The sequence below is a fragment of the Gorilla gorilla genome, chromosome 2 (assembly GCF_029281585.2).
Source record: "Gorilla gorilla gorilla isolate KB3781 chromosome 2, NHGRI_mGorGor1-v2.1_pri, whole genome shotgun sequence".
Taxonomy (NCBI): domain Eukaryota; kingdom Metazoa; phylum Chordata; class Mammalia; order Primates; family Hominidae; genus Gorilla; species Gorilla gorilla.
This window is the reverse complement of record NC_086017.1, coordinates 60249396-60271481: the sequence shown is the minus strand read 5'-3', so window position 1 is coordinate 60271481 and position 22086 is coordinate 60249396. Positions and strand designations below refer to the sequence as shown.

Here is a 22086-nt window from a genome sequence, read left to right as displayed (position 1 = left end):
CTGAATCCAGTGTGGATCCATCACTAGAAGGGTCTCTCCCTCAGAAAGTCCAGCCCAATAGGCTGAGGAGGTCGGGGGCTAAGCCAGCTGGGATTCAGGGGTCCCGTTCCTGGGAGATGGTGTAGTGGATAACAGACCCTTGTCCCAGGGGAGAGAGACTGCAGCCTGAATAAAGGGAGAGGCGGCAACGATGCCCCAGATATTGCAGGCACATGTACACGACTGCTGTCCTGCCCTCTCCAGCTGGTGCCATGGCTCTGTGGCCGTTGCTAGGCATCTGTGAGGCCCAGGTGGGCCCTACCTGTCGTGGAGTGGCTGTGCAGTGTGGGGTAGGCCTGGGCCCAGGCAGGAGCAAGGCCGCCTCCGCCTGCCCACCCTCCTCTCACTTGGCAGCAGCAAGCAGAAGCCATTAGCGCCTGGCAGTCCATGTCCCACGGCTCTGACAAACGCCTTAAATGTTGTCACCACGGCTCCAGCTGTCCCACCGGCCGCCTTTACTCCTCGTAATAACCAAGTGTCGAGGCTGATTGCAGCAGCAGGATGCAGCCAGTATTCAGAGCAGCTCTTACCCTGGGCATTTCCACCTGGCAGCCAGGCTGTGCCCTCCCCACCCACCACCTCCAGCCCTTTGTCTGCCTGTCACCTCTGCCTGGGCCCTCAGCATCACCCCCGGGCCAGCCAGTGCCTGGCTTTGTGTCCCAAAGCTGGTGGGCAGCGACAAGGTGGAGCCTCAGGCGTCCACATCCAGCAGAGTGACAGCCTAGCTGGAAGAGTCTGGCTCCTGCTCCCACTCTTCTGGATGACCTGTGCAGGGAGCCCAGGCTTTGTCTTGGCCTAGCTTCATATCCCGCCTTGCTGCCCAGGGACACAGGGAGTTGTCAGAGCCCATCCCTGGCATGGACAAAGCTGGATTCAGTTTGAGCTCTGCCATTTGATCATTGTGTGGTCTTGGGTGGGTGAGTCACCCTCTCTGAGCCTTGGTGACCTTGTCGGGGGAATGGGAATAATGATTGGGCTTCTTGGGGCTTTGTGGGAGCATGTGTGTGAAGCAAAGTGCAGATAATGAAATGAGATCCTGTGGAAGAGGCTGGGCCATGTTCATAAGCACAAACACCTACCGCACCAATCCCTGAGTCCAGGGAGGCCCAGGAGAATCGAAGGCCTAAATCAGCTCCCCTGGCCTCCACTGCCCTCCTTCCTACCCCCACATCTTTGCCCTCTGGGCATTACTTCCCTTATCCCCTTCATCTGACCTTGCCCTTCAAGTTTTGCCTGGTGCTCCCTTTCCCAAAGCCCACCTGGCTTAGCCTAACCATACTCCTCTCCCATAGGGTTTATGTGCCCTTTGAGACAGCCTTGGATGCTCACTGTTCTCCTCTCATGTCTGCCTTCATCCTCACAGTCTTATGAGGCTGGGACTAGTAGAAGCCCCGTGTTAGAGAGGAGGTTATCAGGATTCAGAGAATGGTATCAGTTCTGTGCATTACACATGCAGCTCCTGGCTCTGCCCCATGGGGTACTGTGGCTGCTGGTCACTGTCTGCCCAGTCCTAGGTCCTACTATAACCAGGAGAGTAAGCTAAGCCCCAGTCTCTTCAGGGGCCCTGGTAGAGTAGACAAGCACCCATTCCACCCCCTGACCTTGAGGGCTTTCCTCCTGAAGCCCTCATGATCGCCAGGAACAGGGTCAGAGCAGGAGTCAGAGCCCACGAGGGGCAGGCCTAGGAAGTCTAATTTGGCCAGCACCATGGTTCCATCTGAGCATGTGATGCAAAAGCCACAAACAGGCCTTAAACAGGAGAGAGATCTGGCCCTGGCCTGGGATGCCTCAATACATGTCCAGGCTCTGTCCCTAATGGTACAGTGGCCTGACAGTCCCTCCAGGCCTCAGCTCCCCCTTTGTATAGGGGGGCCAGTGGGCCCCTGACCTCGTTGTCTTCACCTTGAAGGGATGATCATCAAGGCAGACCCTGCCTGTGGTGTGTTTAGTAAGAGTGCCCAGGACCAGTTCTCCATGTCCAAGGTCACAGATACCTAGATCAAGCACCTAGGTCAAGGTACCTAGATACAAGCACCAATATCCAGGTTGATTATGAGCTGTCTGGTCACTGAGTCATTTGTTTACAGGTTCCCCAACCCTCTGATGGTGCTGGAGGGTGATGGACAGAGAAGGGTGAAGAATGAGTTGTCTCTGTCTCTTCATCAGACTCTTCTCAGGGATACAGAGGTGATGGTGCAGGTAGCAGTGAGCACAGTGGTAATGGTGATTACCAGGAGACATGAGCACTAGCGGAGGTGACCACAGTGGGGTGATGGTTGTAGTGGTGACAGTGATGGTAAAGGTGGTGATGGAGGTGATGTTGGCAGTAGAGTTGATGGTGGTAGATGAAGATGGTGATGATGGAAGTGATGACTATGGTGATGGGGATGAAGGTAGTGATGGTGGAGCTGATGGTGATGGGAGTAACACTGACGATGATGGAGTAATATTGGCAATGGTGATGGGGAGGATGTTGGCAGTGAACATGGGGACATTGGTGCTGGTTAAGCGGGGGGAACAACAGTGATGATGGGGATGATGGTGAATGGAGTAGCATTCTGGTGGTGCAGGGATAATGTTGATGGTGGGTGATGGGGGTGATAGGGCTGATGGGGGGCTCCCTGTGGAGTGTACCTCTCAGGGGCAGTCCTCCAGGCAGCCCTGTCCCACTCGTGGGCTTTGCCCTTGCTGGAGGCAGGACACAGTGGGGCTTGCTTGGTGCTTTTTTTCTTTTAACCTCCAGTGAGCACAGCCTTCTGGGTAATGAGATGCAAATTGACAGAAAAGACAATGAGCCAGCCTGCGGCCAGTGGGGCAGCTTTTAGAGTCAGGCTGATTGCCTCTGTGCCAATTTGCATGGCATTAGCTGTGCATGTCTTCTCCAATGGGTTCGTGTATTTCATCAGCGGTCACCTGGATGGCTGCATCTGACAAAGGGCAATGACCTGTGATCCCAGACCAGGGGGCAGGGGCAGAGCCACTCTGACTCTGACCTGAATAGGGCTCCAGGATGTGGCTACAAGGAGTCTGAATCTGTGGGGAAGGGCAATGGATAGGGGGTAGAGATTGGAGAGTTCTCATGATCGCCAGGAACAGGGTCAGAGCAGGAGTCAGAGTGCATGAGTGGCAGGCCTAGGAAGTCTGGTTTGGCCAGCACCATGGTTCCACCTGAGCATGTGATGCAAAAGCTACAAACAGGCCTTAAACAGGAGAGAGATCTGGCCCTGGCCTGGGATGCCTCAGTACAGGTCCAAGCTCTGTCCCTAATGGTACAGTGGCCTGACAGTCCCTCCAGGCCTCAGTTCCCCCTTTGTATGGGGGGGCCAGTGGGCCCCTGACCTTGTTGTCTTCACCTTGAAGGGATGATCATCAAGGCAGGCCCTGCCTGTGGTGTGTTTAGTAAGAGTGCCCAGGGCCAGTTCTCCATGTCCGAGGTCACATATTTCAGCCAACTGAGCAGACCTACCGTTTCTGTCACTGTCACCATTACTCAAGGTTATGCCTGGGATCATTCCTTGAGTGCCACCAAGGAATGAGGGGGCCTGGGCAAGATAACACCCAGGTGGTTGCCCAAACCCAGCCCTGACGCTCCTCCCTACCTCTGTCCATGGTGCTGAAAGTCTTCGCCCAAGCTGCTTGCTCTGGTGTTCCTGCTGCCTAGGTGGGCTGGGCTTGCCCCCACCCCCCTCCCCCCCACGGCCCTTGCTCTCTGACCCTGCAACCCGTTTGACCCAGTGCAACCCACGACTCCATTCCACGTCCCTCCCCCAAAACAGGCAACAATGGGGCTAGAGGTTCTTCTCCACTACCCTCCACCCCCAGCCCAACCAGTGCCCCCTTGGGCACATTTCAGGGCCCTTTTGTCCCCACCTCCCTCTTCACTGTCCCACTCCTTCTCCTGAGGTTGGGCCTAATCAAAGCTAATCAGAAAATTATGAGCTGCCTGATTACTGATTAGATTCCTAATGTTAATAGAGCTGAGAAGGGCCCGCTTAGGCTGTGTTTTAGGAAAAAGTATAAAAATAACATCATGGGAAGGGAGCCTGGAGGTTGGGCTGAGACTCAGGCTCTCTTGTTCTAGCTGGGGTGGGGTCTCACTCTCAGCTTTCAGGTGGGAATACGTTCCCATGCAGGGGAGCTTCCTAGAACCCTAAATTCTTCCAGTGACGGTGCCATCCCAGGCAGCTCTTCCTGTAGAGGCCTCTAGCAAGTTCTCTGCTCAGGACAGTGGGACTGAATTGCAGTGGGAAGAAGTTAGGTGGACTATAAAGAAGAACTTACTGCTGGCACCCCACGTAAGAGCAGGGCTATGTCTGTAATGCTCACTGACCTCCTCAGGCCAGTTTACTGCACACAGTAGGTGCTCAGTAAACATGTGTTGACAGGAAGGAAGGAGAGTCATATCAACCTCTTCCCATGGGAACCGTCACCCTCCCATGTCCTGCCCCTGAGCCATGGTGGGCATAGAGGCATCTGAGAAGGCTTCTTGGAGGAGGATGTTGGGGCATGTCAGGAGAATGCACTGATCTGGCACCAGGGCAGGTGTGCTGAGCTCCCTGGGGACTCAGCTCCTGGCTGACCTGGCCAGATGAGGCACTCCTGTCCACCACCCTCTGCCTCTCATTCCAGCAGAGCCCCGGGGACTTCTGCTAATAAGCATGTTATTACTGACCTGGCAGCAGCTAGGTGGGGCTAATGGGTATCATTTTCACAAGGTCCAGAGTGGAGTTGTGGTCCTGGAGAGCAGACTTCAGCAGTTCAGACCCCAGAGGCTGCCCCTCGCATGCCTCTTCGTGGAGAACACAGTGAGGCCTGTACTTAGATTCAGCCTCACCCTACTCACACCTTCACCCCCCACGCCATCTTGGATCCCTATTTTCTGTCATCAGTACCATTTCTGACCGGGTTTCTGCCATCTCTATCCCAATGAAACCCAGGGCCTCCAAACCAGCAGATCCCCAAGGGCAACTCCTGATCCACCCCCTGACCCCTTGATTGTGATGGGAGCCTGAGGTCACTTAGCACTTCCTCACTGAGCTGGCTTGCCCAGCACTGGGGCCACACAGATCCATGAATCAAGTCCCTGCCTTCAAGGGACCACATCTGGGAGGGAATCAGGCACATGCAGTGATGGAAACCCCAGGGCAATTGTGGGAACCCAGCCCTACAAGGCACCAGGATTCCTGGAGGAGGCAGAAGAGCAGTGACTCCTACAGGATGAGGAGGAGCTGGCCAGGGGAGGGGATGAGAAAGGACACTCCAGGCTTGGGATACAGCACAAACAAGGCTTTGGAACCGCAGCATGGCAGGAAGGCAAACTTCAATGTCAGTGTGGTAGAAGAGAGATGAGGTTGGCAGAGCCTGGTAAAGGATAATGTTAGGAAGGGAGGAGTGGTCCAGGCATCCAGGAAACACAGACAGGTCACAGAACTTGATGGGGAAACCTGAAGGTGTGGGGGCTGGGGCAGATGAGTTCATGATAACCAGCTTGGGTTGGGAGTCTGAAGGTGGGTTGCGGGGCTTGGGAGAGGTCTGGTCAGGAAGGCAAGGAAGGGGGGGCTGGAAGCCAAGCAGGGCTGCAGGGGGGTAATGAACAAGATCTCCAGCAAAGTTGGTGCTGAGGAGAAGGGCAGCCCGTTGGCATAAACTGAAGAAGAAAACAGGTCAGGCCAAGTTCAGAAGGCCCTAGAGAGAAGCTGAGTTTGGGGGAGGGGGAACCAGTCAGGAGGCCCCTGGAGTGAGGTAAGGGAAGGAGCAACCCAGAACCTGGAGTTGTGTCTCCAGTTTCCAAAGTGAGTCCCCATCCCGTTCCCTGTCTATGCCCTGCTCTCCATCCACATCCTCGCAGCCCTGGGAGGGGCCCGGGCAGGGTTTTGGTCCCTCCCTGTTATAGATGAGAGATCAAGGTACAGAGAGGTGAGGGCAGTGCTCCCCAAATTATGTGCTGGGTCAATTGCCAAGCCCTAGGAACTTGGGTACCTTGGCCTCTGTGGCCGGACAAGGGAGAAGGGCACTGTCACACTCAACGACCACCCCCGTGCCCACACACATCTCTAGAATGGGGACTGATGAGGGGACAGGAGGCAGCACCATGCCCCACAGAGCACTCAGATAAGGATGTGTCCCTGCTCCCCTAGCCAGAGTGGCCGACGGCCCCCGGATGGGTACCCTCACCCAATGCTATCTGCATGGTTTTTTCTAAGGATGAGAGAAATGTTGATGAATTATGGATCATAATTTAGGGGGAGGGAAACTGACACAAAACTGGCAGAATTCTAATAAATTCCACCTGGGTTGCCAGGGACTGACTGACCTGCAGAAATGGGTAAGTTTCATGCTGGGGTGCCAGCTAGGTTGGTGGATTCCCACCCCTTTGAGCCCCTGTGGGATGGGGCTGAGCAGGGCAATATCTTGGAAAGAGCCCCAGCAGCCTGGAGTAGCCTTCAGCTCTGGGTTCCTTGAGGGTGAGGTGCCTCCATATGGCTGGGCTCTGAAGTCACAGTTCAAATGTGGACCTGAAGCAGTTTGTTGCATGTATTGGTTTATTTCTCATTGGGGCATCTCTTGCAAGTGCTCAACAGGAGACCTGGGAGTCAACAGGGGACTGGGTAAGGCAGAGACCTGCAGCATGTGGTTGTCCAGGTCCACCCACACGTCCTCCTGAGTCAGCCTGCTGCTGCAGAGTAAAAATCTCTAGAGGGTGGGTTTTACTCCCATTTCCAGAAAACTGGTCTGTAAATTCAAGCTGGTTTCTGCAAATGCTCAGCCCAGCCACAGAGGCCCCTTTCCTCACCCTCTCCCTGTTCACACTGGACACATTTGGCTCCTGTCCCAGGACACACCCGACCTTCTCTTTCTGTATTGATTGTGGTTCCAGTTTAAAGCAAAAAAGCTATGAAAGCCAGTGGAATACCTGTTACCACCTGTGAGTGCCACTTCCTTTACTTCCTTGGGAAGGGATCCCAGAGCTCATGGCCTTCCTCCTCTTGATGTTAAAACGTCCACTTTGGCCGGATACAGTGGCTCACAACTGTAATCCCAGCACTTTGGGAGGCCAAGGCAGGCGGATGACTTGAGGTCAGGAGTTCAAGACCAGCCTGGGCAACATGGTGAAACCCTGTTGCCACATGGTGAAACTAAAAATACAAAAATTAGCCAAGCGTGGTGGTGGGCTCCTGTAGCTACTCGGGAGGCTGAGGCAGGAGAATCGCTTGAACCCGGGAGGCAGAGGTTGCATTGAGCTCAGATCGCACCACTGCACTCCAGCCTGGGCAACAGAGCAAGACTCCATCTCAAAAAAAACAAAACTGAAAATAAAAATAAAACGTTCACTTTTTGGTAACATAACAGTAGTAAGAGAGAGTGGGAGTTTTTTTAAGTGTCCTCTCGTGGCAAAATACAACATAGCAAGGATCCTTGGGAGCCCAGGATGTTCTGGGAAATTCTGTCTGACCTGAAATTCCAGCATCTGGGATACCAGGCTCCCCACCCTGGCTGGTCACAGTCATTCCCTCTGCGTCTCCATCACAGGCCACCCCTCATTTCTTCATATTTTTCCTAGGAAATTGAAGCACAGCCTGCCCCTTCCAGGCTGGACTGAGGGGGTGCAGGCACTGATTACCAAGCCCATGACACCCACAGGGAGGTGGCAAGCCTGGGCTTGGGTGGAGTGGCGGCTGCCCTGCTGCAGAGGGAGACCACAACTCGAATGAGTTTTTCCCTGTTACATGGATTCTGACCTTTTTTAAATTAAAAAAAAAATCCATTTTACTAATTTTTTTTATCAACTTGCAGAAGGCGCATGAGTCCTGTGAGGGAAAAGGTCAAGGAGCCTGTTGCTGCCAACAGCAGTGATGGCCTCCCATGCCAGCCTTCCCCTGAGGCACCCTCTGTGCCAGAAATGTTTATTTTCCTTGCAGGCTTCTGTTTGCTGGAATTGTGGTCTGGGGTTTCAGTGTTTTTTATTACTCTGGTGGTCATTTTATCTTTAAGGTGTAAACATGGTTAATACAAAAAGAGTAGGTTTGAACCTTACGATGTGCCATGGGCCAGGCGCGGTGGCTCACGCCTGTAATCCCAGCACTTTGGGAGGCCGAGGCAGGAGGATCACTTGAGGTCAAGAGTTCAAGACCAGCCTGGGCAACATAGAGAGACCTTGTCTTATAATAATTAGTTAATAAAAACTATAACAAATTTGTTAAGGAAAAAATAAAGATGAGACAGGAGCCAAGTGTGTCCAGCGTAGATGCAGCCAAGGGGCGAAGGAAGGGGCCTTGAGGGATGGGTAAGGCTGGGTGCCCGTCCTGTCCCAGGAGGCATGCATGTCAACAGTGCACCTGACAGGAAAGCACAGCCACTGGCGTGTCTCCATCACCCTCAGCACGTAAGTCACGGACCCTGCTCGGCCCTCGCTGCCCATCCTGCTGCATTTCTCTTCATCCCTCAGAACCCAGCAAAATGTGGGGTCGGGGCAAGACCTGCCCTCAGAAGGTTGTAGTGAGTGAGACTGTGTCCATAAAGCTCTGAGCACATCGTGTGAGGGCCACAAAGTCGCTGAGGTGGCCATCATGCACGTAGCAGGCACTGTCTGTCCACACAAAGCCTCCCTCAGACCACGAGTGGTGCCAGGACAGGGCTGAGGGGATTCTTTTGGTCCCTGACTGTGGACGCACCTGCTTGGAGCAGGAGGTGGATGGACAGACAAATGTCTGCTCAAGGCCGAAGCAGCAGCAGCAGAGGCCCACAGGGCCAGGGCCCCCTAACCCCACCTGCACTTCTGCCTCTACTGTCAGCCCTGGGGCTCCAGCTCCCCCCGGCAGAGCTGCATCTTGCTTCATTATTATGCAGATATTTTAATTATGCAGATATGTTTTTAGACAGTTTTAAATATGTATATTATTTACTCATTAGACCATAACAGCTCTGGAAATTGGAAATCTGTACTTAGTATCTGTCTGTGCACAATACACAGCTAATGCAGGACCCACAAGTTGGGAGGGAAGACAGGTGGCAATGGGGCCAGTGCTGGGCTAGGCAGGGGCTGCTGGGCATCCTGGTACTTGTCCCCTCCCGTGGCCTGGATCCAGTGATACCAAGGCTTGTAGGGGCAACTCGGAGGGACAGCTGGGAGGCCAGTTACTGATCCTCTCTCCTAGGAGAAGGGCAAAGAGACCACTCTGAGGGGTGGCAGGAGGGACCTGAGTGCAACCAGCCAGGCCCCACCTGGCCAGGGATGGTCCTTTCCTGGAACAGTCACTGTCCAATACTGCTGGGCTTTACCATCAGGCGAACCTGGGTTTGATGCCCCCTCTTCCTCCCTAGGGGTCTGGGGCAGCTACACTAATGCTTTGAGCCTCAATCCCCTCGGCTGTGAAAGGAGGGGAGCAGGAGAATCTACTTCTCGTGAGTCTTGATGGGGAGGCAGCAGTGAAGCCCTCACCCAGGGTAGGCACTGGACCACACCTGGTGATATCCTGTCATTGCTACCTTCCTTGCAGCCCTCGGCAACATTCTCAGGGCATACTACCCCCAGCCTCCACCCCAGAGCCCACGCTCCATCACAGCTTCTGCCTGGCTCAGCCCTCAGTGCCCTAGATCTCAACATCCTGCACCCCATGGGTTCAGGGCCTTTTCTTCTAAGCCTCTCATGTCCTCTGGGAAGTGGGAGTAAACATAACTAATTAAGACCAAAGAACTCTTCCAGCCTTTCCCTCTGGGCTGTGCAGAAAAAGTCCTATTTGATGGGCAGTTGCTCCTCAGACCCTTCTGGGCCACCAGCACTGGGCAAGGGAGGGACTCCCAGGTGAGGGCTGGTGAGGAGAGGAGGCCAAGGAGAAGTGTGGAGCACCTAGCCTGGGGTGGGGAGGAGCAGGCCATCTAAGAAGGTGGGGGCACCCAAGAGCCCCAGCCCCCCATCACCCAAGGCCCTCCCCTCCTGGCATGCAGGGGGCCTTCCTATCCCAGGTGTTGGCCTCTGAGGGGTGCCCATCCTGGCCCAGGTCCCTGATCTCAGGTTCTTGCCTGTCTCAGCTCCCACTGCAATTGAAAGCTGTTTAACATAGTGAGATTTGCAGGTATCTGTGCAGGGCTGCTCCCAGGGGAGTATTGTCCCCAGCCCAGTGCAGGACCAGTCCTCCTCTTTCTTGCGTTTTCCTATAAGAATGGTTCCCAGAGCTGAGGGAAATTGATTGTTAAGTGAAACTCTCTGATAATTGCCTCTGAAATGCCTGCTGTTATCATGATGGACTTGGCTGTGAGCATCCCCACTCAGCAGTCCCACTGAGGTTCCCTCCAATACCCTGGCCATGATGGGGACGTCATGGGCCAGGCAAGGCACCATCAGTGACTTCATAGCCGCATCGCCATGGGCAGCCCTTACCCCCTAGGATGTACTGAAGAAAATAGACTCTGAGAGGTTAAACCACACACCCAGGATCACACAACTGGCTGGGCAGAGCCAGACTCAAGCCCAGGCCTCTACATAGGTCCAGAGACACCCAGTTTTCATTTAGCAGACATTCACTGTGCACCTACTGTATGCCCAGGGCCAGGTTACCATAAACTTGACAGCCACAAGACACTTACCCACGAAACCCAGTGCTCAAGGGGAAAGCAGACATGGAAGAGGGTTCGCTGAGTGTCAGGGTCAGGAAGTGGATGTGGCTAGAGGAGTCTGGGCAGGAGTGGCCTGGGAGGGAGCAGCATGTGCAGGGCCTGGTAGCAGGGCGACCAGAGACTGCAGGCAGCTCCAAGAGCAGAGCCCAGAGCCCAAGCAAGGAACCGCTCCCAGGGGGACAGGCACTTGGGGTCAGGGCTAGGAATGGAGTGCATCTCCCCAAGACAGGCAGGCACTCCAGAGACAGGCACCCTGTCCCTGCCCTGCGTGGTATCCCAATAGGTTCTTCCCTCGCCTCTGGGCCTCAGTTTCTTGCCCCTTCCAGCCTGTCCCCAAACCATCAGGAGGACCAGGGAGAGGTAGAAGGGAAGTGCTAGGAGGGATGAACCTCCAGGGGTGGGGCAGGGTGGGCACGGTCTCCCTGCCAGCCGTCAGCAGGCCTGACTATTGTCAGCTCTATGGGGACAGGAGCCCAAGGTCTGGGTGCTCAGCCTGGGCCAGGTAGGTGGGGCTAAGCTTGGAGATCCCTGCCTCAGGACATGTCCTCCTTGGCGGAGGGGAGTAAAGCCCACCTTGTCTGGAGGGCTGGTTAAAGGCAAAAGGAAGTTTCCAGGGGAGGCAACACAGTCTGATAGGGCTAACCAGGCAGAAAGAGCAGATAGCAGGAGGGCCCAGAGCTGGGCAAGAGCCAGTGAGAGAAACCTCACGGGACTGGCTGCCTATGTGCAGCTGCTGAGGGTTGGAGGAAGGGGGCTGCCAAGAGCCTAGCCACCCTGAGTGGGTGCAGTTACTATGTCCAGTTTATAGGCAGGATGTTGAGGACCAGAGTGGTGAAGACCCTGCTCCAAGAAAGTCAAGCTTTGAACCCAGGCCAGGACTCAGGGCCTTCAAGGTCCAGGCTCTGATCTCTGCTCAGGGCCCCTCATGCACACCAGTGGTGGTCCCAGTCCTCTCATCCTCAGGCCTGATGGGACCTCGTGGCCGAAGCCTGCCCACTCCACTGCACCCCGCCAGCTGCCTTAGCCCTTCCTCCCCCACCACCGGGCCTGCCTGTTTAGCAGTTTCCACACGTCCAGTGCCCAGGGATGGACTGATTGATCTGTAACACTGAAAAAATAATAATGGCTTGATCGTTAGTGAGGATTAAAAGTAATCCTTTTGCTGTGGCTATTACGACTCCGTTATTCACGAGTCAGTGGGCTGACCCAGCCTTTGAGCCCGTGGGATTCCATGAGCTCAAGGCGGCTAGGAGCTGGGGCCTCCCTCCCTGGGTCTCCCTTGCCCTGTCTGCTAGGCTCTGGAGCCAGAGGGGCCTGTAGCCCCCATGTTTTGGGGCCTGAAGGTTTCAGGGTCAGAGCTGAGCCCTAAGAGGGTGAAGGAGCTGGAACCCCCCAGCCAGGAGTAGAGGCAGGGGCAGGAGTTCCTCAGGGTCATGGCCCAGCCTGGAGACTCCCACTAGTGTCAGTGTGGCGTCTGCAGCCCCATCGACCCTGTGGCTTTTCTGCGGCAAGAAACCGCCTCTGCTTCCTCCACTCTGCCCCAGTCTCAACCCCGGGGAAGGACAGGGGCCTCAAAAGAGCCCCACTCTGAGGAAGATTTGGCATCCCTGGGAAGGTAGTGGGTCACCAGGTAAGGAAGGAGGGGCACAGTGATGACAAAGGCTTGACTCACACACTGCCTCGTCAGGCTTTACACAGCCTCCGGGCCAAGTTACTGAGCTCGGCACCTGATGTACTGCAGGTGCTCGCCTAACACTGATGACAAGCGTTGCAAACCGTACAAGTCACACAGTAATGCCCTCTACACAAGGGCACTGCAGGCTTATGAATTGGGGGCCTCATCCATCCCTGGATTTGGGGTCATGGGGTGGGCAGGCATTTGTGGTTTAGGTCAAGAGGAGGCTCCAGGATGGAAAAGGAAGAAGAGGAGTCAGGTGGGCCCTACAGGACCTCGAGAAGGTTGTGCCTTTTACATGCAGAGAGGTGGGAACCACTGAAGGGTTTTGGGACAGGGGACGGTGTCATGACCAGATCTACATTTGGAGAAAAGGCTCCAGGTGTTGTGTGGAGAATAGGTGACGAGGATGAGAGGATGCAGGTTCCGGGCAGGACAGAGCCTGAGCTGGGGGTGCACAGGAGGTGGTGTGAGGGATGCTGGGGTGGAATGGAGGAGGCAGAGGGGCCAGGGTGGGTGGCCTGCCCCAGAGGGGCACTCTGAGCTCAGGTGGGTCTGAGGGTCACTCCAGGGAAGTGTCCAGGAGCTCAGGAGGGCCAGGATTGGAGGCAAGACATGAGAGGCATCACAGAGTAAAGAGGCCTGGGGCCCCCAAAACCCTAGGAGTGTGAGGCTGGGCTGGGGAGAGAGGAGGGTGTGGGTCCCAGCCAAGCAGGCCTTGCAGTTAAGGGTGGCAGGGGACAGAGGACTGAGCCTACAAAGGAGAGGGAAGCAGAGGCCAGGAGGGCCCAGCTCTGTGGGGTGAGAGGGTTTGACCCCAAGAGACACTTTCTCCCCCTGCTCCCGGGACCCCAGCCTCATAGCCTCCCCCACCACTCAGTGTTCTTGGCCTGAGGAGGGGGAGCCAGACCAATGGGGCTGGAGATGGCCCTGGACAGCCCCTCTGACTATGGGGGTGTGACACTCTGCCCCAGGAGAGCAGAGGCCACAGCTCCACAGGAGGCCCCACCTTGCTCCCTGCCCTGCTAGTCCATGCTTCAGAGGAGGAAATGCCGGCCTCCATGACCTGACTTCCACTTCCCCTAATGGGCAGCTGACAGGCTTTAGTAGGACGTCCCCTCTGGGGCCCACATGCCATATCAGGCCTGGACTCAAGGATGGGGGTGAGGTGTCCTGAATACCAAGAGGCGGGACCTTCTGAGTAGGGCTGTAAGCCCAGAGGTGGGACGTGCCTGCTCCACTGTGGGACAGGGTGGGGTGGGGGTGAGAGACCAGAGCCACCCACCTCACTGAGCATGGTGGGCCCAACAGAGGCTGGTCCTTGGATCTTGGTCATGGGCTGAGCAAGACAAATGCAATGGTGAGGGCTGGGTTCCGGGGCCCAGCCTGAGCCAGACTCACCATGTGACCTTGGGCAGGCTGCTGGCCGTCTCTGTGCCTGGCCGTCCTCATCTGAGGAGGGCCACAATGGCTCCATGCCAGGCACACTGTGAATGGTACAAGGTGCACAGCACACGAGTCACTGGCCAGGGGAGGGTTCGGTGTGCAGTAGGCGGCCAGGGGAGGGTTCGGTGTGCAGTAGGCGGCCAGTTGATAGTGATGGTTGTCATTATGATTGATAGGACACCACTGCTCTCAGCTCTGCAGAAGGCTCCCGGGTCCAGACTCAGTTCCATCCTTGGGAGCCCCAAGGTTTCCTGTAGAGAAGGGATCCTTAGAAAGTACCGAATAAGAACATCTGGGTGACCCGGACTTAGGCCCAGAGGGTGGCCGGGCCCCAGCGTCTTCTCCAGCAAGCCTTCCCTGAGGTCCCAAGCCCCCACAGCACTGCGCTTCCTGCCCCTCAACCTCTCCTGCCATGGTGGTTCTGCGAGGTTGTGCCTGTGAGCTGCGAGAGGCAGGACCAGGCCTGCCACACCTCCACCAGTCAGCACAGTCTGGCACCCAGAGTGCCCAGTGGCAGGTGTGGGATGGACAGACACACAGCTATGCCCTGAGGGACATTCTGCTCTCAGACACAGGGGCTTTGTTGGAAGAGGCCACTGGAACCAGCCCCAAAGAACAGGACAGGCTCTTGTGGACAGAGGGCTTGGGAGCCCTGTGGGAAGGGGCTCAGGAAGTCTGGGAGAGGGCCCATGGGCCTGGATGGACAGGATGGGCTGTGGGCCCCTCCTGTGGAGCTCTGGATAGCTGACAGAAGGGCAGGGCAAGGTGAAGCACTTTGTAACTTGCAGCTCAGCCTTAGTTCCCGAGGAGCTTCCTCTTGGCACTGGGGTGACACAAGTGTGTGGGGGGTAGAGAGTGACACTAGGGCTTGGCCTAGTACAGGGAGTCCCATGGAGATGCCCCTGGGGTCACTGCGCAGGCTTTACCTTTCCTGCATGGACCCAGCTGTGGTCAAGGAGGTGCCCACACAGCAAGCTGGAGAGTGTCTGGGGCAGAGAATCTCTGAGGGTCTCGTAGGATGAGGGGAAGGGAGTCACCAGTCCAGCCTGGCCCCAGGGAGTGCTGGGGATGGAGAGGCTTTGGGGTGGGCATAGGGCAGGCTGCCTTCCTCCGCTTCTGACCTCCCTGTGCTCTGTCCCTCAGAGACTGGCTGATGCTGCAGAGAACTTCCAGAAAGCACACCGCTGGCAGGACAACATCAAGGTAGGAACCCCAGCACCCTGCCCAGCACTTAGGGCATGCCCATCCATGGGAGGGTTTGAATGCCGGGGGGTGGGAGCTGCCCAGACACATGAGGGACACAGAGGGGTCTGTGGAGTAGAGCCAGAAGCCTGTGTCCAACATTCAGCAATTACTCCAGGCACCTCTCACTGCTGGGCACACAGTGAGATGTGAGCCCACATTCACTCCAGAGGAGCTGTGGAGTCACCCGTGAATGGGAAGGCTGCTTGAAAGTAGTGTTCCCTGTGTTCCCCAGATAAGGTGTTCAGATTCTTGGAGAGCCCCCAGTTCAGAGGCCTTTGGACTTCAGGACTTGTCAGAGGCTTTAATACAGTGACCTGCAAGAGATGCTGGGAAAAGGGGACCAAATGCCCTTCCCCGACTTCCCTTCCCTGACTTGCCTGAACAGCAACCTGTCCACCCTGGAGGCCCTCAGGCTGGGCTCAGGGGACTGGGCTGCCATGGTCACAAAAGCCTCTCCTTCCACCTCAGAAGGAGCTCAGGCTCGCTCCTTGGCAGAGGTGCAAGAAGCTGAGCACAGAGGATCTAGTGTGTGAGGGAGGGAAGGGGAGCCTCACCCATCCCAGCCTAGGCCTGAGTTGCCCTCACCAATTCCTTGCTGTGTTTGATTTTGCCTGGGGCTGGATACACCTGCCCTCGGGCCAGCATCAGACGGAGGCAGGGCTCCTCCTGGATTCAAGGAAGCCCCAGTGCCAAGGATGATGGAACCCTTGAGAACCAGACTAGTTGGCAGGGCTCCTGTGTCCTCCACAGCTGGTGGGGTGTCTGGGCCATGCCTCCTAGTAGTCTTGTGCTAAACACAGGGAGGAGCAGGGTGGGGGTGGCAGACCTGACTCACTCCAGCTCTGGGCCAGGCACCTCTGCTCTAGGAAGCAGTGGGGTTATTGTCCCTGTTTGACAAGAAAACAGAAGCACAAGGTGGATAGACCTACCCGAGGTTACCTGTTGGTGGCAGAGATTCACAGCCGGCTGTCGGGTGTCAGGGGCTCATGCCTATGATCCAAGCCCTAAATCTGTTCCTCCTCCCCAGTCCCCATCCCCCAGGCCATGCTGAGGCTGCCTCACCTTGCCCACACCATGGCACTCTTCCTTTACCCCTGGCAGGTGCTGGGTGCTGCCCTCAGGGAGTTCACATGAGATTGGAAATGAAAGATTATTTTCTAAGGTGAACAAATGAATGAGCTAGTTACTCCCTAAACCAGTCCCCCTTCCCCAGGAGACAGGACTGACCCTTCTCTCCCTCTCTCCTACTCCAGTGCTACTTGCTCACAGTCCCTGTGGGACCCAGGCAAGGGCTTCAGTTTCCCCATTTGGCAAAGGACTGACTGGTGCCAGTGCTGCCTGTGAGCTCAGCTATGGAGTGTGAAGGAATCACTGCACACATCAGGCTATGTGGGTGCCAAGCCGCTGATGGCATGGGTGCATATCTGTCCACACCAGCCCTTGGGCCCTGAGTACTTCTGTCCTGAGATGAGGCAGTAAAGGGCTCTGGCTGCTCCCCTCCCCCTGGCTTGACCTGAGGTGCCCCCAGCTGTGTGTGTGACCACAGGCAGCCCTGACCACAGGGCCACCTGGGCCCGGCCTTGTTCATCTCCCTCCCTGCCACATCCCACCGGGTGCCTGCCGGCCTGTCCCACTGGTGTCCCAGGTAGGGTGGGTGGGGCTGTAGTCACCTCCCTTCTTCCCAGCTGCTGGGTCACTGTTCTTCCCAGGAAGCACTGCTGCTACCACAGCTGCCAGGCTGAAAGGCATCAATGCTAATGGTGTATCCAAGAGCCCAACACCAGCCAGCTATGCTTGGGCTGCCAGGGAGAGCTGGCAGCAGTGGCTGCAGGAGGGACTGTCCATGCCAGGGGAGGGTGCAAGGACTTGAGGCTGGGAAGGGATGCTGTTTTGTCCCTTGCAGGCACACCACCCACCCCTGAAACCACATCCTTCCAATGACCTTCAGGAGATGACAGACAAGGAGCCATGTTCCCTCTCAGAACTCAGGAGAGGCACCTGGCCTGTGCCACAATTCTAGCCTCAAACTCAGGCCCTCTTCCTAGGAATGCCCTTATCCACCCCTCCTTCAGTGCAAAGCCTCTCTCTCCAGATGTCTGCCCAGGACTCCCTTTTCTAGCCCCAACCCTAAGATCGGCCCCGACAGCCCACAGCAGTGACAGCGTGACCAGGAGCAGTCTTCTTACCTCTGAGATGGGGAGGATGGCGCCCAGCTGTTCTGGCCACAGAGGAGATGCTTGGCCCATGTGGCCAGACTGGAATCCACTGCACCATCAGCCGGTTGTGGCCCTCCCTGTATTGACAGCACACAGCAGGTCCAGATGCAAACCTCTGAGGAACAGACAATGGTATCAATGGTATAACCCACATCCACATGCCCACAACTCCACTGACCTCAGCCTGGGGGGTTGGCGATCCTGGAGTCTGCAGGGTCAGAGCTGGGACAAGAGATCAAGAGGGCAATGCCTGAATGTAAAGCTCCTATCCCCCTTCCTCGTCCCTGGCCAACCCAGACCCTTGGACACCAGGGAAACGATGGCCCTGATTAGCAGGCAGTGCCTCCCATGCCCCCACAGGTGGGCAGCAGGTGCCCTGGTGCCCATAACACTTAGGATAGATGAAGAGGGGCCACGTGCCGGACCACACTTGGTGCCAGCACCACACTATGCCAACACTGTGTGCCACCGAAACCACCACCAGGGAGGAGCTGGGCCAGGGCATGGGAAGGGGAGGGGGGAGTGGCCACTGGCCCCAGGGCCTCAGTGCCAACACCAGGGCCTACAGGAAACAAAGCCATGCGCTGGGAGTGGAATGGAAGAGACAGCCCTCCCCTGGGAAGTGTAAGGGAAGGACACAGCCCTGCCCTGGGGAATGTGATGGTGGGAGTGGACAGAGCTCTGCCTAGGGACTAGAGGGAGGGCTGTGAGGGGGCTGGGCCAGGCTAGAAGAGCCAGCTGGACAGGACAGGTGGCCTTCCTGACCTGAGAGTCTGACCCAGCCATAGGGCCCCTGCCTGCCTCTGCCAAGCCAGCGACAGACGGCTCTCTCAGAAAACAGTCCTCTTGGCCAGGCTGAGCTGGCACTAGGCCAGGGCAGGAAGGCCAAGCATCCTCACTGGTGCAGCGGGTGGCTGGCCTAGGCCTGCACAGGCAGCTGGTGGGCAGGTGGCAGTCATGTCTGGCCAGGCCTTGGCAGCCACCTTCCAAGCACTGAACTCGGATGGCAACTGTCCTTCCCCCGCTCACCCCGTGCTCATTTCCTCAGCTTGTTCCCTGAGACCCACCCTCCTCACAGGAGGGTCACGTGGACCCTCCTGCCCCGCCCCTTGCCTGTTATCTGTGTGCCCAAGTCCACATGGGAGGGCATGTGTGTGAGCTCAGAGTGGGTGACTCCCCCAACTCCTACTCAGTTGGGCAAAATGGCCCCTAAAATATCAGGTAACACAGGGTATGTCAGGGGAGTGGTCCCCAGACATTAAGGACACCCGTTTCACTCCACCCGGGACTCTTCCACACTCAGCCTCTCCTCTGGGCTGTGGAGTTGCAAAGACAGAAGGTGGCCACTCATGAGCAGAGTTGGCCCTACCCCTGGGGAGGCCCAGCTCCCTGTTCTCTTCATACCCTCAGAGGAGGCCTCCTCATCCTGATATTACGAGTGGGGAAGTAGAGACCCAGAGATGAAGCCTCATGGAGGCTGCATGATTTAACTGGGCAGCCTTGCCTCCTCGGGGTGACCCCTGGAATTCCTCAGCGGGCCACTGGGACAAGCCAGTAGGCTGGGTCCTTTTTGGCTCAGCCTCAGTCTTCACTCACTGCCCAGGATTCCAGAGCTCACGTGTCCAGGTCAGAATTTGAGGCCAGGACTCTTTGCTGAGGTCCTGCACTCAGTCACTAGAGAATACTGCCTCCTTGTTGCTTAACCCAGGAGGTGGTCACTGCTGATAGACATTCAGGTACTGTGTTGGCCCAAGCAGATAGAGGCCTTCTCGGGGACCCTCCCACCCTGACCCTGACAGCCCCCTCCTGCCACACCCCCAGCTCCACACCACATCATGCATAGCAGTCACAGCTGTATTTATGATATATTTTCACATGTATGACCTTGTGTGCCACCATCCATGTACTTCTTACCAAGGAAGGGGCGTGGTCTCGCCCTCCTAGAGGCAGGAGAGGCCGGGAGCGGTCATTCCCACATGCATCAAGCCCTGGGGGGCAGGGAGACCATACAGAATCCTGAGCCTCATCTGTCATCTGCAGGGGACTAAGAATCCTCCTGGGTGACATGTCCCCCCTATGTCCCTGACGCCACCAATATCTGATGTTCCACTAAGACTGTGAAACAGCAGAACAAATAGAGAAGCAGAGCCCCTGGAGCAGCTGGAGAGGTGGCCCCAGTGAACGCTGAGGTGCCTAGTGTTGACCCAGGTGCAGGCAGGACCCAGCCACAGCCTGTGAGGGGAGCCCAGGGCTCCTGAGGGCTGCAAGTGACCAGCCCCCACCTGTGTCCTTTCCCATGCTTGTGGAAGGTTTGCCTAAAAAGTGGATGAGTGAGGCCCCAGGTTGTAATCTGCTGTCCTCCCACCGCACCCGCCCGCTTTCATTACGGAGGGAAAGAGCATCAGAGCTGTGTTTATAACCCCCTTTTAGATAACAAATCACATTTTCTTTTCACAGCAAGTGTGTTGAATTGATATTTTTTCCCCCTCAGTTTAATAGGTTTGTGTGTTCAGGAATGATCTTCATCAACCGAAACTCCTTATTGTGTTTGATGTAACGTCAGCTTTCATTATGTGCTTCAGTCGGAGCCGGGCGCAGGGAAAGGCCAAGCACCCTGCAGCTTGGGCCCGGCCTCCGCCCCCGCCCCAGGCCCACCGGGGCTGCAGCCTTCTTGCACTGGTGGGTGGGTGGTGGGTGTGGGCAAGGTTGACAACAGGCTGGAAGGGCAGGTTGGAGGCAGGGTGCGAAGGCTTTCTTCTCCCTGCTCTCGAAGCATCTGACCGATGGGGTGATAGGGCTGCTGTAAGAAAGCGCCAGACACGGCAGGCGCCCTGGGATGCTGGAACTCTCGGGCTGCCTTTGGCCTTACATTCCTCAGGAAGTTGTGGTCTTACCCATGCGTGGTGCCAGGCATGCAGTCAGTGTTCCAGAATGCTGGGACTAAGCCTGCACATTTAGCCAGTGGCCTGCAGCCCCTAGACCCCTGGTGAGAGACAGACTAGGACTGTTCGCTGAAACAGTCCCAGGTACTGACGGAGCCCCTGGGCAGTCACCACAGCCAGGCCCCTTCCCAGAGTCCTGCCTGGGGGAGTCTGTGGAGCCTGGGGCTCAGAGAGGGAGTGGTCTAGCCCTGGGGTCACACACTGAGTTAGCCCCAGCTGGGCCTTGGGAAGCGGGTGTCCGGGCGACATCTGCGCTGGTGGTGTGAGTGCTGGCTCTGCCTGCCGCTTCACAGCCAGCCCCTGGGGGCAGACTTGGTCACCACTCCCATCTGCAGACCTCAAAGAAACAAGCCCTGAGTGAGTGAGGGGCCACCGGGGCCACGCTGCAGGTTTTTGCCGTACAGAACAGGGCTGAGGAGCACCTGGAGAGGGTGACTGGGACAGCAGCTCTGTCCTGAGTCGTGGCCCTGAAGCCCATGGGGGCAGAGTGTGGCAGACCCTCCTGAGCCAATGGCACTTGGCTGACACCGGGCTCACCTTCTGGCGGCCTCTGTCAGCCGCGCTCGGTTCTGATTAAAGATCATTACACATGAAATTAGCCCGTTTGTGTTACGGGTCCCCGGGGCGGCCGGTGATTATGACGCACAGATGGCCAAGAACCCAGGCGACTGGCAAGCAGACATGGGCCAGGGACAGGCGGGGCAGACGCAGGCGGGTGAGGGCTGGGAGGCAGGCGCCAGGGCTGGGCTTTGTTTTCTCCCACTCCTGTTGTGGAAACCCCCTCGCATTTCACAACAAATCACAGATAATTAATAAGTACATGCCCGTAATGAGCAGGCTTTTTAATAGAAGAAATTGGAAGATGCAGCGTCGAGTCATTATTTCCCTCCTGCCCAAACTCGGCTCTGTTCTCCGTCTTCCTCGCTCCCTGGTGCTGCCTCAGCCAGCCTCTCTGCAGACAGAACCTAGAAGGCTGCAGACCAGGACGCTTGGCCCCTGAGTTAGGAAGGCCCAGGGAATTCTCAATCGAGGGGTACTGCATGCTCCTGGAGCCTGTGCAGGGCCCCTGAAGATAGGCCTGGCTGCATTCTCAGCCCTGACCTATCTGGCCCTTCCAGGAGGGTGGCTCTGGGTGGGGGAAAGGGACAGTCTTTGCCCCAGAGGAATCTAAGGGTGCCATGCAGGCCTTGGGGCTAGGAGTCCTGTCTGTCTCGGGACCCTGAGCAGCTAGTGCTGAGGCCTCTCTCCCCCCACCAGGAGGAAGACATCGTGTACTATGACGCCAAGGCTGACGCTGAGCTGGTGAGCACCCCCTCCTGAGCCACACCTCCTTGCTGGGCCTTGGTGGCCTTGGCTGTAAAATGGATGTTAGGACTCAGCGCCACACATTCTGAGCTCAACCCTGCAGAGCCGTGGTGACACAGGCCCCACCTTCCACCTCCCACAACTCCCTTGAAGTCTGGACCCCTCCAGGGCTGCATCTCTGCGCGCTAGTGGGCTGAGCTTGACTGCAGTGTGAGGCAGGTGGTAAGGCGCTTGGCCCTTCCCGCATGGGGCAGTTTAGGTCCCAGATGGAGAGGGCCTCTCTAAGTGCAGTGAGAGGAGGGAGACAGGGAGCAGCTGGGAAGGCTTCCTGGAGGTGGGCAGGTGTGAGCAGGATGCAGGAATGTCCAGGTGCATTTCCAGGTCAGGCCAGCTCCCTTCCCTGTGCTGAGCACCCCACAGCCTGGCCCATCATCAGACCCTAACCCTGAGCTCACCTAGGGTCACCCACCTCAGAAGTGGTGGCACTGGGACTGACCAGAGAGCCCAAAGCCACACCACTCTTCTGCCTCCATGTCACTCACTGGCTCAAGTCCGCCTGGGCTGCCCTGTGAGGTAGTGAGGTCCCCGTCACCAGAAGACTCGT

The 22086-nt window shown here is 56.8% G+C and overlaps 1 protein-coding gene across 4 annotated transcripts in view; it reads left to right on the top strand.

Annotated features, from left to right (window-relative positions):
- The window catches only part of CACNA2D2 (calcium voltage-gated channel auxiliary subunit alpha2delta 2), a 141471-nt gene that overhangs the window by 95114 nt on the left and 24271 nt on the right, over window positions 1-22086 (top strand). For all 4 annotated transcript variants that reach the window (XM_055382497.2, XM_055382496.2, XM_055382495.2 and 1 more), the window contains exons 4-5: window positions 14918-14977; window positions 21435-21479. In XM_055382497.2, coding sequence (XP_055238472.1) covers window positions 14918-14977; window positions 21435-21479 — 105 coding nt within the window. The remainder of the gene's footprint in view (window positions 1-14917; window positions 14978-21434; window positions 21480-22086) is intronic.